Below are 17,032 nucleotides of genomic sequence, written 5' to 3' on the forward strand. Positions count from 1 at the left end.
TTCCGACTAGCCTTTAATGAAACTGAATCAAAACCTTCGCAAACCTTCCATTGAAATTTGAATAGGTTATTATTTTTTTGTCTTTGGCAGTGCAGACTAGTTGCCTCCTGCTCTATCCTGTCTAAACTCTAAACCAACTTCAGCTGCTTCCTGACAACTCAAGAATATTATATTTTTCAAAATACCCAGCTATTAAAGTAGGGTTTGTTATAAAGTAGTACCACTGCTGTTAGTTGTAACATCCTCAATGGTGTATTATCAATGGGTAGAATTCAGGAGTCCCCCCTAGCTGGTGTATCCAGCTGACAGAAAACATTATGATAAGGTCAACCCTTGGCTGTGATTTGCTCCTCACTGCCCTCTCTCTTGTTGTTTTTTCTGCATTGATGGTGTTTTTGTTTGTAATTTAATCCATTTGGTTCTTTCAGAATGCTGATGCCAGCTATGACTTCAGCAGCAATGACCCTTTCCCATTTCCGCGCTACACAGATGACTGGTTCAACAGGTAAACCTAGTCCAGAATACTCCCGTTTATATACACACAAACTGTTTTTGTTTGCAAATGTGAGTGCGTTCTCCCTGGAGTCTGGTAGCTCTCCTCTATTGATTTTCTCTCAACATAGTTCTATTAAGCTATAATGGTAATGGTGCCATATAAACAAAGCTTTTGTCCAGTGGAACACAACAGAAAAGACAGTGCCTTCTTTTAACTGTTCACTCGCAGGTGATAAGGTAGATAAAAGAGGACCATCACAAGTCTAGACTCCTCTTAGGGAAAAGTGTACCTAGTGGTGACCTTCTGTATGATAACAGCTTATCTGCCCCCCAACTCTCAATCACACTGTGATCCACTGGCTCTGCAAAACATCCAGGGCACACGGGCAAAGACAGATCTACTCTTTTTCTCCACCTCTCCCTCCCCAATCTGTCCAGACATGTATGTTTGTGCTCCTGTGTGTAGGATTGAGAAGGGAGTGCTTTGGTATAGTAGCAGTTGCTGACTGTCGAGCAATTCTCGCTGGCTAATCAGCCGGTTGTTATAAATAGCTGCCTGTCTTTGCAAAGCATGCTGGGAATTAGGGGTTGACTCTCTGCAGTGCCCCAGTGGGGATCGAAGGGATGGAGAGATAGACGCACATAACATGGTGAACACAAAACTGTGACATGTGCAAACATACAATAGGACATTCATTTAGACTAGAAATGTCACAGTGAGTTCCTAAGCTGATTATTGTCAGATCATATAATTTGTTTCTTTGTTCTAGTCGTAAGTGATTTATGGCAATAATAAAAACCAAACAAACCAAAATTAAACAAAAAACAGCTATACATACCCATTCTGTTATGAACATCCTTATTCAAGTCTGAGACGGTCAACAATGGGACATCTCAGCTCAGACTTAATCCCCAAGATATTACTTACCAATTCATGTAAATTAATGCAAATCTTTTTTTTTTTCACTTTTCTGTCGTCAGTCACGGCACACGGTGTGCTGGGGAGGTTTCTGCAGCAGCCAACAACAACATCTGTGGTGTGGGAGTCGCCTACAACTCCAAGGTGGCAGGTGCGTGTCATGTAAAATCTGCAGTTTGGCCGAGAGAAGAGTGACAATGTGAAGGCAACAATGTTAAGTCCTGACAATAGTGTGATGGAAGGCTCAGAGGCCTGATGAATGTGATTTACTAAAGGAGGCACTAAAGTTGCTGCGGGAAAATGGTTTTGCATTGTGATGATGCATCTATTCAGATTTACTACAAATTACTGAGAACAAGTGGAAACCACTACAGGACAACACCATTAATTCAGACAACTCTTTCATATAGAGATTTCCTGAAATGTGCTCTGGGAGTTACTCAGAAAAAAAAACAAAAAACAGCGAGAGTTTGATTTGTGTGCTACTACAAAGCAGACATCACTTCCCCGCCATTGTTTAGGTTGCACACTTGTTATAGTTCAGTGAGGTCATGCTGTCAATAAACCATACCTTCCAGCAACAATAAAGGGTAAACCAATAAAAACAGGATCGTTACTCTTCCAGGTATCAGGATGCTGGACCAGCCCTTTATGACAGACATCATTGAAGCATCATCCATCAGCCACATGCCTCAGATTATTGACATCTATAGTGCCAGCTGGGGACCAACTGATGACGGCAAGACAGTGGATGGACCCCGAGAGCTTACATTGCAGGCCATGGCTGATGGTGTCAACAAGGTAGTATTGCAGCACACCTACTGTGCTAAGACAATTTGGAAGTGTTTCCGTAAATGTTTTTTGCTTGTTTGTTTGTTGTTCTGTACAACAGGAGTTTTTTTTTCTTTCATCAGGGTGGAGGTTTATGTTCCCTAAAGGTAGTGCCAACAAGTAACTGACGTCTTTTATTCCATCATCTATAAGGGTTTTAGAATTATACTAATCAACCACATTACAAATCAGGGGAAGTGATAAACATTACTTTTCTCATTACAATTCATTGTTTTGCTGGGAAAGCTTGTGTCAATGTTAAAGGTCAAGCAAACCCCTTCATAACAACATTGAGCAGCAGCCTTCCTCAGCAGGGGTAATATGCCATACCACATTGCAAAACAAGCTTTGGAAGTGGCTAATTGAACTTGATAAAGAGCTCATTGCATTGATCCAGCCAAATTCCCTCAGATCAAGTATATATGGAAAGGCCAAGGCAAATAGGTGCCATTCTACTCTCCAGCATTCAGAGGTTGGACACCCTCAGATGTTCGATGTCCATGTCCTTTGTTGCAGTGACAGTGAATTGTTAGTCACATGACAGAAGAGGAGAAGGTCTACTGCCTGAGATTTATCTGACCTCTAAGATGACATTAATAATACAATCTGTAAGTCCAGAAATAAATAACGCAGTCCGATTGCAAATCCATCATTGCATTCCCGATGTGTGATGCTACTGTTTACACCAGTCAAATACACTTCAAGAGTACTTTCTTTTTTATGCTCCCTAGACCATCAGAGTGCATTTTGGGGGATTCTGTAGCTGATTACGCATTCTGTTGTATGTCCTGCTCAAGGACACTTGAGCAAGGTTAAAAAACTCTCCAAAGCCTGCCAAGTAGGGCTGTGTGTACTTCGGACACACCCACACACACACACACATATAGTACAGAGTTGCCATGCTAACAGCTCCACTGCTAATTACTTGCTTGATTAATTATCATGAACTATGCAGCCAGGTGCAGGCTGGTCTGAAAAGAACCGATCTAAGGCAGGGAAGGTGAATAGGAGCAAAGCTCACTTGAGTGGCTATAGCTCAGGAAAAAGAGCAGCTGATGATTCTGTGGCACTCTATCAGTAACAAACATGAAATTTTACTGTCTGTTTCATTTATTTCGTTTAATTTAGTTGTTTCCAGCGGGCATGAAGGGCCTTTGCAAATTGAGGTACGGAAAAACAAATAAAAGAGACATAAAATTATGTCAATTTGTCTACAATGAGTACTGCAATGCCAATTTACCAGCTGTGGAGAAAAAAAACAAACTAAAATAGGACAAAATATGCTTGTGTGTCTCCATGGGTTGCCTATTCTTTTACGATACACTTTTAAATTTGATTTAATTCTCTTTAGTCTGCGTGTGACCACAGCCATATTTCCTTTCTCTTGCATCACTGTGTTTCTTTTGGTCTCTGAGATGTGGAGCGATCTGAGAAACCTCTATGATTAGCATAAGACAGTCATTCACACCAGTAAACATGTCATGTGTACATTTGAAGGCTTGTCTAATATGTCATAAGGTCATAATGTAGGTTTGTAATTTTCAGATGGCAGCGCATTCCTAGGCTATCTTTCTATCTATATAAATTATTTTTCGTGTCCTATTTGTTTAACCTTGGAAAAATAATCCCATATCGGACTGTATAATTCACTGTATAATTGTTTTGTATGGAGCACTTTGCTGTTCCTTCTTTGTCTGCCTGTGTTCTCCTGGATTTCGATCACATTTAGTTTCAGTTGCTTTTCGGCAGTCGTTGCTTCCTTTGGAATGTGACTACACTTGTGACATATCTCATTAAGGGAGTGTGTGATTAGTTTGTTCCACAGAGCGGGACAAAAGTGGCTAAAATAATTGATTCCCGGAACAATTAAAAAACCACTACCTGGTGAGAAGAGATGTCTGATTGGATTGTGGTGCATAAGCAATTCAAGAATGCACAGTGGAGCCCATTTTCAAAGCACTTCAAAGACGAGTTGAAAAAAAAAAGAAGTGAACTAGAACACACACCTGCTGTAAAATAACAGTCACATTGAATTCTCCTGTTCCCGATTATCATCTTAACTATGTAAATGAGGGAAATCAGTTGTTGGATTATGATCATGTTGTTTTAGGGGCGTGGAGGAAAAGGCAGTATCTATGTCTGGGCATCGGGAGATGGTGGTAGCTATGACGACTGCAACTGTGATGGTTATGCCTCGAGCATGTGGACAATCTCCATCAACTCTGCCATCAATGATGGGCGCACTGCCCTGTACGATGAGAGCTGCTCCTCCACCCTGGCATCTACGTTCAGCAATGGACGCAAGAGGAACCCAGAGGCTGGCGTTGTGAGTGTGTTTGCATTTAACCACTTACCATATATGATCTGTAATGTGTTAATAGAATATTTTCTATTTGATAGTCCTTTTAACATTCAAAGATGATACAGAATATGTTTTCATGGTTTGTCTTTTTAAAAATTCTCTCATTCATAGACTGAACTTTGAAAGGCTTCTTTTCTGTTTACCAGGTACAAGTGTATCCTAGACGTTTGAAGAGATTGACAGAAATTGCTGGTAGTTTGTGAGAATAAGAGGCTCAGGTTTTTCAAAATGTTCTGTGGATACTCATAACCAGCATCACAATGTGTTGATCCTAGCACTTCAGGCAGTGGGTGCTTTGCCATGAAAAATCTTTACCTCTCTTGTGCCTGATCATGGTACCTATTTTGGTTTTTCCATATAGAGAGAAAAAGAAACCCATGTAGAACAAGTTAGTTTTGACTAAACTGTCTTATTGTATTGTCATTTTGTGAAACTTATTGTCACTTATTGGGGTAAGACCCAGGATTGTAATGTTTAAGAACTACGACAACTACTTGATTTGGGTGAAGGAGACATTAAACTCTAATCCCCCTTCCAATGGATCCATCCATCCATCCATTTTCTATACCCGCTTAATCAAACAATCTCAGTGGCCCCTTCCAATGGATGTGTTTTATTTATTTATTTATTTTTACTATGCAAACTAAATTTGGACATAAATCAAGGCTTAATGACCCTTGAGAATAGTTAAAGAGCTTACAGCGCCTAGCCTGAGAGCTCAGACCGCCACACAAAGCAAACCAAGGTCAGATGCCACACAACAAACACACGTTGATATCATAACACTGGACTGGCATTTTGATTCTGAAATACATTTCAGTCGTTGGCATTTTGTCAACAGTCAGTGTCATGACTCACACTTTGAACTGCCCTAGACCTCAGGGAAACCACAGATAGAAAAACTAAAGTAATGTAAAAGCCAGCTGCCTGGTTAAACCCCTATTCAACACAAAAAAAAGTAATAAATTATTCTGGCATTGTCTGAAATGTGAGATATGGATAATTCCCGACGTTGATGGATCCTGATAGGATTACGAATGCTCTTACTACACATTGTCCCTAGAACTACATATTAGCATGCAGACCCCTATAGACCAACATCTTATAACATGCCAGTGTAGAGACAGCAGTGTTTAAGTGATTATGCAAATCACCTTTGGCTGTTGACAAAGCCCATGATCTTCCCAAGGGTTTTCCCACTAATTGCAGTTAATCTGTGATCTAATTAAGATTCAGGTTGAATAAATATTTATTGAACATAATGATTCTTCAGTTTAGTTAACATACACTCATCATCCCTGTTTATCCTTTTACAGACGTATGTATATAGAATAGAATAGATCGATTTACTGTACTTAAAGTAAAGATGGATAGAACTGTGTGACATGTTCCTAAACTCAACATGCCTTCCCAGAATAGTGAGAAAAAGATAAAGAAAAGATAAAGTTATACAGGTTTACTTTGACTTAAACCATCTTTAAGTGTTTGTCTCTATCATTGCCAAAATGAACTACACCAACCAATAGATAAATATTACACTTTTCCTCCTTGTCAATGTTCAAATTTGAAAAAAAAAACACGTTCCCCCAAATGGGTCAGATGATTAATTTCTTTCTATTTTTGTGATTTGGCTATTTCAGGCCACAACAGACTTGTATGGGAACTGCACACTACGTCACTCTGGAACATCAGCAGCAGCTCCAGAGGCAGCAGGCGTCTTTGCTCTGGCTATTGAGGCAAAGTATGTACTCTACAACTCCTTTAGCAGACCTTTACTAATTGTGATTATTAAATCAGACAGACTGTCTACATAAAACAGTACTTGGTTACCTCATTCACAGCCATTCTGCTGAAGAAGGTGCCAGTCAGACAGTACATTGTGCTTTTGTTGCCGTTTATTTGGAAGAAAAACTTTGAATTTTTTTGTGTAATGTTTTTGATTGCACCTTTCAATCTCTACACATCCTTTTTTTCAAAATGCTTGTGTGAGTGTCTGAATTTGATAAAGACACAAATCATTTCTCTACTTTTCACGGGGCTGCTTCACTTCTCACAGAATTGCTTATTTATCCCAACTGGAGCCAGATCAAAGTAAAACTGCTCTCAGAACACAGACTCTTTACCAAGGTCACTAAGCACTAAGCACATTGGGATCGGTGCTCTTTATATCACAGCACACAGCTAAAAAAAGTACAATTTCTCTGCCTTTGAGAAAGCTCAGAATTTAGGCTTGATTTATTATTCCATTTCCTGTAAGGTTGGAGCAGAGATACTACATTTTAACAGAGTAGTGTCTCATCATCATTTCAATATACTTAAAATGTTAACTACAAATAGGCAAATAGCAATCCGAAATAATCTGTTTCTCAACCTAGAACAACTTGGGCTTTATTGTATGATCTTTGCAAATCCAAACCTTGGCACCTATTTCAAAGTAAACCCACCCACAAATAAGACAAATCTAAAAACCTGGAGAATTACAGCTTCTCAAATCCTGAAGAAGACCCACTCTTTGTTTCTCACATTAAAGGCTGACAAGATTATCTCACTATTAACCAACACCAGATCATGGAGTTGAGTAAAGAAACACTGTTTGCTTTGCACACACAATAATGATGTTGCTGATGTGAGGACCGGATGCTCACCCTGTCCGGCGGCAAATAACCCACGAGCCTTTTTTACTACCCAAACACACTTGAACCACACAACAGCAGGAGTCGGTGAGTCAGCCAGAACAAAGCTGTCACCCCACACAGCCAAAAAAATAGAGAGACACAGACAAAGTCAACCATCTGCCCAATAAGCACACACAGTATGATGTTTTGATAAGTGAAAGCTCAGAATGGTAGAAAAACAATGAACCAGAAATGCCTCCCATTGTAAACTGTTGTTTTACATTTTACTATTTCTATCTAACCTTTAAATTTTTTTTCTGATTAGAGCACCACAGCTAACCTACAATCCTTGTTTCTCCTGCATCCATCTTTTCTTCCTTTACCACTTGTCTGTGCCCTACACACTCTTGTGCTTGTTCATCTGTCCCAGCCCTAACCTGACATGGAGAGACATGCAGCACTTGTCAGTCCTGACCTCGAAGCGGAATCAGCTCCACGATGAGGTTCATCAGTGGAGGAGGAATGGTGTGGGCCTCGAGTTTAACCATCTGTTTGGCTATGGTGTGCTGGATGCTGGGGGCATGGTGAAAATGGCCAAGGAATGGAAAACTGTTCCAGAGCGTTTCCACTGCGTAGCTGGATCCATTCAGGAAGCCCAGTGAGTCAAATTTTTTCAAATCGTGGTTTTATGTGTACTAAAAACACTGAGTATGTAAGCACATAGCATATTCTTCACATTCCAAATGCCCTCTCCAAGATTTTGTAATGAAAACCCTGCTGAGCACAAGAAACACACAGATCTAATTACCGGGTAATCCCAATAGGGCCTAATTTAATAAAACATCTGCGATGGGAGTATCCTCTTTAAAACCCTGTAATATTTAGATTAACTGCTCAGTCTGTCTGATGATCTTTTAGACATAATGTCTTCATAGCTAGTGTTTGTTAGTTGAGGCATCAGTCGACACACGATAGCAAATATCTCCAACAAAGCATTATTGAAATCATTCTGTGGTGTCATCTACTACCATCTTCTTTTATAACTAAAGCCCCTTTCACACTGCGACCCGCTACCTTAGCGGGTCCAAATTGCACCTTCGACCCGCGTCGAGCAATGTGAAAGCTTGGCGTGTTGGTGACCCGTGTCGCCTGAAGCCGAGTTCAGGGGGCGTTGCCTAGTGGCAGAGCGTCACACGAAACACAGAAAATGCTGGGCGTGTACAATGACGTAGGCACAAGCCATGCGTCGGAGGGTTAAATACACCTGTCTGCATCACATTTTTCAAACAAACGATGGCGGGACACCTAGAGATATCGTTTTTGCAATTGTATATGCAGTTCATGGAGATGTTACTTTACGGTGCGTGGGAAACCGCGCTCTCCCATCTTTCTCGCCAGCCCTTCCAGCAGAGGTCCATCTTTCACCGTCCCCGAAATGTGGCGGAAAATAACTTGACCTCCTTGTCTCCCCAGTTGGCCATATTAAAAAATGTCTCGAACTTGATGTAGGCTAAAACAGAGTAAAACTTGTCCTCACCTGTCGCTGTTGTTCTGAATCAGCTGTCCATTCTGTCTTTTAAACTCCTCACGTCACGCCACGCCCACGTCCGACCCACGATTGCGTTCACATCAAACTCGGCTCGGCAAAAAGACTAGGGTCCGACGCGGGTCGAAAGGCGAGTCGAGTTGACGCGGCAGCCCGGGTCGGCAGTGTGAACACAACAGCGGACACGCTAAATTCGCGAATTAAACGCGGGTTATTCGGCAGTGTGAAAGGGGCTTAAGAAACTAATAACAGAAGCCACTATGTCTTATCACTTCTGCTCATCTTTACTTCACTTGGACTGTTGACATTCTAGATTAAGACTGATCTAGGTCCAGAGTTTGACTGCCATATGCTGAAAGAGGAATGATTTACTCTGCTTACCCTAAATTTGAAGATGAAGAGTGATTGATGTGATTTTGTGTCAAGAAAACTAGTTTGGAAGCCAATTGTTGCTGAGTATGCAACTTACACGCACAAAGTAGAAACTTGAAAGCTCCAGTGCACAAACAGTGGGCATGTAAGTTTAGCAAAAGTAGATATGGAGCACTTAGATTCAAAAACTGATGATTGATCAGCGAAGATTGATTGATAATTTGTTTTGTGGAGAGTAATTAAAGCAAAGCCTTGACAACAAACAACTTCTTTCAGGCCAGTTTGGAGCAGCGACAGAATAATCTCCCTTTGGTGTGGAATTTTTGTACTAAACACACATTAAGGGAAAAAAAAAACACAAAGCATTATACAGCTTCTTTAAAGAGAGTGATCCAGGTTTAGGTTTTCATCTGCCCATGCTGCTCCATCAAGATTAACAAATTGTGTCCGGTAATTGTAGCTTAATCCTGGCAACTAACAGACAAATGGAAAAAATAACATACCTTCTGGCTCAAATTTCTGATTACTCCCTGAATTACTGTGTCACTCCCACCATTGTATACTTCTCAAAGCTGCTGCCAGAGAAACATTTTGACAACAACCCAGACTAGCCCATGCCCTGTAGAAGATCCTTAATCTCTGTCCTCAAATTTCTTAGATGTAGCGATAGTTAAGACGTCCTCTTTCACATCCTCCCTGTGCCAGCTCAGTATCTCCTTCTTCCATCATCCTACATTATCTCATTCCCAGCATCTCCTTCCTCTGTGGCCTTGCTTTCCCCTTTTCTCAGTGTTTCAACCCGCCATCCTCATTATCTTTTCTCTGTTCATTTCCAATTCCTACTCTTCCCCTTCTCCAGTCTCCACAGCATGCCTTCCAGGAGGGCTCTGCCATCCATTCATCTGTCATATCCTGAGGCCTTGAGCATTGGTGTGTGAGGCCTGGTGGTTTCCGGTTGCCACTCCTGCTACTTATTCAAATTAAAACTGCCAGTACTTTAGCATACATAGTAAAGCTGTCAGTGTGTGGATGAAGTTAGAAAAGCAAACAGCATGCAGTCTGAGTGCATGTTTACCGCCATCCTCTTTCTTTTTGTGACTTATTAGTGCAATGCCAACAATGGAGTCACGACAGCATGACATGAATGTGTGCCTGTGTGTTAGTCTCCCTCCCTTGCGTGCAGTGGCAGATAAAAAAAAGGAAAAACACAGCGTTTTTATTTCAAACTTGCATGCAAGCGGTGGAGAGGACTTACCTTCTCATGTAGAAAGTTTGCCACATTATTCATTCCCTGCTCATTTATGGTTCAGCTGCAGAAAGTGGCTCTGAGCTCTTTGCTCAGACATGAAGAAAGCCTGAGTATCTTAAAATAACTGCTCAATGAGGAAGTGTTTATGGAATATACCAACAGAAACATCTCTCTCTCTGTCGGGTTTTGAGCTCAGTGTGAAAAGCTGTATCGCTGGCTGTGTCATATTTTTCATTAGTTCCTTGTTTCCACAGCAGCACTACAGGGCTTCTGCAGCCTCTATTGTGGTAGAGCCATAATTACAACAAGCCCACCTCTGATGATAGTGATCATCAGAGAAAAGCAATAAACACCAACATAGCCATGCTCACAAACACTGTTCAGCACTGATCTGATAGCTCATATGGCTGGTTGCAGCTTACTAAGCAGGAGTAGAACTTCTCATTATCAGTGTAACTGGCACACAGTGCCCCGCTGTGCAATAGCGTTGCTTTCAACCTTCACAGGAAGCTGCCCTTCAGAAGCTGCCCTATCCTCTATCAATGACCAACTGCTGTAATTACTCTTACATATTATCTGATGGGGTATGTACAACCTTTGCACACAAAACCTCCCCCCAACCTCCTTTTGGGGGGCAACGGAATCTACACATATTCACTCCCAGACCAATTTATACTCATAGTCATGTACAATTTAAAAACTGATGAAAATAAAAACATACATACAAAATAATTAAAAAGTGTTAAAAGTGTTCCAACAAATAGATAAAAGTTGTTTCTTTATACTTACACAATTTTTAATATATATATACTATATATATTATATTTTGAATACTTCATACAAAAATCATCTGCAGGCAATGACTACCTGAAATCTGGAACCCATCAACATAATAAGTAAAAAAGTTTCCTCCTTTGTTATTCTTTGTCAGGCTTTTACTAAAACTTCCCCTTAGTTATTGTCTATTTGGTGCGTTTTCTGCCATTAGTTTTTTCTTCAGCAATTGCAGCTTATTGAGACTATGTGCTGGTGATCATTGCAGAATATTCCACTTCCATACCTTCATATCTCCCCGGTTGCTTTTGCAGTATATTTTGAGTGATTATTCACCTGTATTGTATACCCCTAGCAATTTTCTTTCCTGTCTTCTGTCAAATTATTAGAAAACTCTAGTAACCTAGTGACCCAGTTAATCTGAGTTATTTCTGTCAAATGAAAGCCAGAACTAGTATGGCTTTTGATGATGTTTTATGAAAAAAACTCTTCCTTTTTCTGAAAAGCATTTAGTCCGTGTAAGGAAAACGTTCCAATGCTGTAGTAGACATCCTGCCTCGTTCCTGTACCTAAAAAGTAAATCTTGCGTCCACTGTGATCTGGAAAAAAAAAAAGGCGGCACATTGAGGGTCATATTTTTCGTTCAGGGTCTTAAATACAATTCAATCTGCACTGTTATGTGTGACAAAAAAATGAATTGGAAAATGCCTCTACAACCACTTGGATTACTGCATACCTGACAAGGAGACCACAGTTTTTGAGCCTGAGGGGTTGTGTGACTGAGAAGGTAGTCAGCTGTACAGGAGCACCGCAGGGGACTGTACCCTCACCATTTCTTTTCACTCTGTAAACCTCAGACTTCCAGTACAACTTGGAAATACTCAGATTACTCTGCAGTTGTTGGGTGCATCATTGACGTACAAAAGGATGAGTAAAATAAAATAACCAAATCATTTGATTTATTTGACTCTTAACAAGAATATTTTTTCAGCTTAAATGACAGAAATTACATGGTGTCCAACTATATATGCAATCGCTTAGATGAATTATCTAGTCTTTGGTTATGTCAAATTTCTAAACAACTTACTCTTCAACACCCCGCCGTGAATTGTCCTGTTTTTCTGGGAATGGTAATTCACTACTTCAGTCATCATCAGTGCACCACTGCACTCACCTCAATGTGCTCAGCGCAGTGCTCAACTAATCTTTTTTCAAACTGAGCAGGTCCACATATATCTTTCATTCGGTTTCTGTGTCTTCTCTTTGTTGCTTTTTTCTTCATTTCCCACCACCTGTGATATGGTCTCAAGTTCTAATAATGTTATCAAACCTCTTCACAGTCTTTGGCCACCACCTCTGCCCTGCTGTGCTCTAACTTTGTCTTCCCATCACCCAAAGAGATGGGAAAGCAGTATGTCTTCCAAAGCAACTGCAATATCAAAACCAGCTTTCATTCTACTCTCTGTTCTGTGAAAAAAAAAAATAAATAAAAAAAGACCTTGCATGTTCAATAGTTTAGAGGGACATAGTTGTCCATTCACAGCATACTCTCAATACAAATAAAAATATATAGAAGCATGTAACAGGCAGTGAAGCATTGCACTGCACATTGTTCAAACATTATCTTGTTAAAAAACTCTTTCTAATTGCCCATTTATGAAGCAAAATGCTTATGCTAACACATCTAACTCTCACAGTTTACATCATGAACATTCTTTACAAAACATTTAATATAACAACCTTTTATAGGATCAAGGGAGCTTGCAAACGTCTATGACTTTACTTTTTTATAGTTTACTCTTCAGAGCAATTTTTTTGATCGTCTTTGTTATAATATTCTTTCTAAACTTCCCCAGTCGCACATTTTTTCCACTGGAGTGGTTTGAAATCTTATTGAGTATTCACAAAATACTAAGGATAATGACGCAACTCGGTGACACAAAAGCTATGCGAGGCAGTTGGAAGGAGAGCTCAATTGACCATGGACTAACTTTGTGACATCAGTTTTTGACAATACGTTGTGAGTTTATTAACTTTGAGAACGCGTAACAGGAATTTTTCATTATTTTTAAAATATCATAGTTTGGGTAATTTCCAAACTTACTGAAGAATTAATAACCTGTGGGCTTTTCGGTAGCTGTTTTGGCCTTGTTGATCATATCATATAATCGTTTTTATGGAAATGGAGTTTACAAAAACAAGCCTTACGTGTCAATGTTCTTGTTCTTGTTTTGTTGTCAAGAGAAGATAAATAAAAAAAACAAGATAAATCCAAGGAAACAGGATAAAAGCAACCTCATTCTATGTCGCAGTTGGTTTGTTCTATGGCAAATTAGGTCACGCACTGTTAATAGGCCAACTGAGATTTTTGAAGGAGAAAGGGGAGAAAGCAGTTTTTATGATGATACCTGTTGTCCCAGTCTTAACTACATGTGCAGTGCCATCTTCTGGTCATCTGCTGTCTATTTTTATATATTTACATTTGACCTTTCTTTTTTAATGTTAACAGTGCTATTTGATTTTTCCTGTTTCTCTGACCTGGAGTTTTAACCCTTTGATTCTTGTTCTTCTCTCCTAGTAAAATCCAGTCTGGAAACAAGGTATTGTTGGCCATCACGACTGAAGCCTGTCAGGGTAAGGACAACTTTGTCCGCTACCTGGAGCACGTTCAGGCGGTAGTCACTGTCAACTCCAGCCGTCGCGGAGACCTTAACATCAACATGACCTCACCTATGGGCACAAAGTCCATACTGTTGAGCCGAAGGCCCCGTGATGACGATTCCAAGGTTGGCTTCGACAAGTGGCCCTTCATGACCACCCACACCTGGGGGGAGGACCCCCGTGGAACCTGGGTCCTTGAAGTAGGCTTTCAGGGTGATGAGCCACAGCGGGGAGTCCTAAAGGAGTGGACTCTCATGCTGCATGGAACACAAAGTGCCCCTTATATAGACCAGATTGTGCGTGATTATCAGTCCAAACTTGCCATGTCCAAAAAGGAGGAGCTGGAGGAAGAGCTGGATGAAGCTGTAGAGAGAAGTCTGAAGAGTTTGCTGAGTAACAGTAACTAAATAAGATTTCACGTGCATGTTTCCAACTCTCTCACTTTCTCCTGTCACCCTCTCTGCAGTCTTACTCTGTCCTACTCTGAATCTCACTACACCTCCTTAGTTCTTCTCAGTGTCTCGGCCATTTTGTCTCCCTCTCCTTCTATAGTTTCTCCGCTTTATGTCATCAAGTTTCAATTAGCCTCCATCGATGAATGTTTCTCGTAAGAATCATGATAAAAGTGTAACCCTCAAAAATCTGTTCTACATAGAGAAAGCTATATCACCCGAATTTTTAATCTATGAAATTGTACATAAACCAAATATAAGCCAGTCTTTCATGCTCTTGCTTTTACTGCCCTGCACCTCTCTTCTGCCAAATGTTGTACAGTTTGTGACTGAAAATGATTTTCTGTGTCATTCTACTTAAAGTTTAATATCTTGCAAAAAGAGCAGTGATATTTATTTCTGTTTATATTTTTGTGAAATGCACTGTTTATATAAACAACGAAATAGAATGTGTAATTTACTTTGCAGCATGTGGTCATCAGTTCACATTCCATAATCTTTGGCATATACTATAATAAATCTATTCAGCTGTTTATTTAAGTATTTGAGTGATTTGGAACACACCGCCCAAGATACCAAGTAATTGTCCTCTGTCTCTTGAGTGCCTAAAACTGTGGGAAAGGCAAAGAGCTGGACAAAGAATATGGCAGAGAATGTAAACTAATTAGTTTTCAAGCTAAAATTTTACTGGAGCACCAGCAGCATAGTGGACCAGCAATCAAACATGATTCTTAACTTTCTGCCTATATCTTTCCGTACTGCTCAAGAAAAGAAAAGTGCTCGCTAAAAAGTGGAGCGTAAGCTACTTTTGCCCTGGTACTTCTCACTTTATAAAAACTCATTCTTCATTAAAAATCTCAAAAGGAAATGTAGGAAAGATACTTATGGCAAAATGCTATTCTCTATGAAACAAACGTCAATGTTGTTATGATTATCATATAATTTTTTTGGGTTATGGTTAGACAGTCATAACATGTGTGGAGATCAGTGGAGATGGAAGTTGTTCGGCAAATAGCCACAACCATGACTACAACTAAATGTAATCATTAATAATGTTCTCAGTTAGATCACCTGTAAAACTATATTTGAGAAGGAAATAGCTTACAGGGCATGTTTCCACTGCCCCTTTTCCACGGCCAATTTTGAACTAATGGACCCTGAGGAGCTTAGAAAAAGAGCATTTCCTTTGTCCAACCACAAATAACATGATTGTAAAACTGTTATTTTAAGTGTAAAAATCTATTCGCCAGATGAATCAGGTCACTTTGCATTGATTTTCTTTTCAAAATGTTTTACTTTCCCCCCCCCGAGATCACCTTTTTGTCTTTGTGTTGTCCTCCGCCTGTCAGAGGACAGTGTCGTGTCCTGTCATTTCTTATACTGCTACTCCACACCACTAGGTGGTGTTGTAAGAAAGATAATTAAGAATAGAGAAGCTGTAGAGATCTAAGATGGTGCGGACAGATCTACGTATGCTTGTTGTACACTACAATTTACTGAGACAAAGTTTGTTATGCTACTGTTAAGTCATGGCACTTGTTCTACATTTAAGATTCATTTCATTCCAGTTCCACATTCTAGACAGTCATGATTTATACTACAATCAGAGAGCATTTTGACAGACAAGTTATTGTTTTAGTCTGAATACATGCAATTTTCACATTTAAATGTGAAAATTCATTGTCTAATAAATAAGCACTAAGTTGAGTGTCCAATGGGCAAAGTCTGAATGCATGTTCTAAACTTCTAAAAAAAAAGGACAAACACGCCCAGATAAAGCAGTTGGGGTCCGAATCACTCTGCATGTTTACAGTAAACTCAGATGGGCCAAACTGCTGGTTTTGTAAAATTAGTGTATAACAATACAGCTGAAAACCCAGTAACACTGCTCTCGTTCACAAGTTTTTCTACTTCTTTGGCAGCATGGCAAAATTAATCAGAAATTATGACTGAAGTTCAGCCCAGATTCCCAATCAGCTCTAACAAAATCCTCATGTTATAAATGCAGTCATTAGACAAAATCCCTTTTCCAGTAAAATAAAGACAGCTCCACTTATGTTATCTCACACAGAGAAAATTAGAAGAGACAGAGTGCCTTTGATTTTTTTTCTCACAGTCTCACTTAGCATTTCAGTGTTGGATGTACTTTGGTTAATAACTCGATTCCATTCCCATGCACGCAGACCATTACGAGAAAGGTGGGTCAGTAAAATGTCCAGCAGCTGTAACTGTAGCTCAATTAAACTGTGCATGCAAGTGTAGTGTAAGCTTTTCTTTTTTGATATTGCCATTAAACCCAATTCTATAATGCCTTCCTACTGGTGTACTTTGATACACCTCTGACACAGAATGACCCACTGCTGGCCACTCTGCTATTTTTGACCAGTCAGCTGAACAATCACAGCAGAGAGGGCACTTTGGGAGGGGGGCCTTTAAGTGACAGGACAGGTGACATGTGGTACAGAACCCAGGCAAACCCTCTATAGTTGACCCACAATTCTTAACTTGTACATGAGCATATTATGGGCTCTGTGTGAAGTCTAAGGGATACTGAGACAACACTGTCTTTTGTTATTGTATATAAATATACTTGTGTCCAAAAGTGGTTTGATAGCCAGAGAACCATGCGGGGTACTTTGTACAGTGTCCATCTAAAAGTAAAACCAAACAGAACATGACATCAGTCACTGTTTGAGATTTTTATTATCATTCGATATCAAAGCAAATTTATACACAGCAAAATTGTGTTAAGGGCA

General features: G+C 39.9%; 1 protein-coding gene across 1 annotated transcript in view; it reads left to right on the forward strand.

Moving 5' to 3' along the window:
- pcsk2 (proprotein convertase subtilisin/kexin type 2) overlaps positions 1–14,809 on the forward strand; it is a 29,992-nt gene extending 15,183 nt beyond the window's left edge. The window contains exons 6-12 of the mRNA XM_075478389.1: positions 429–505; positions 1,477–1,565; positions 2,040–2,215; positions 4,356–4,571; positions 6,248–6,348; positions 7,653–7,880; positions 13,742–14,809. Coding sequence (XP_075334504.1) covers positions 429–505; positions 1,477–1,565; positions 2,040–2,215; positions 4,356–4,571; positions 6,248–6,348; positions 7,653–7,880; positions 13,742–14,231 — 1,377 coding nt within the window. The 3' untranslated portion in view covers positions 14,232–14,809. The remainder of the gene's footprint in view (positions 1–428; positions 506–1,476; positions 1,566–2,039; positions 2,216–4,355; positions 4,572–6,247; positions 6,349–7,652; positions 7,881–13,741) is intronic.
- The last annotated feature ends 2,223 nt before the right edge of the window (positions 14,810–17,032 follow it).

The sequence above is a fragment of the Odontesthes bonariensis genome, chromosome 2 (assembly GCF_027942865.1).
Source record: "Odontesthes bonariensis isolate fOdoBon6 chromosome 2, fOdoBon6.hap1, whole genome shotgun sequence".
In the NCBI taxonomy this organism is placed as follows: domain Eukaryota; kingdom Metazoa; phylum Chordata; class Actinopteri; order Atheriniformes; family Atherinopsidae; genus Odontesthes; species Odontesthes bonariensis.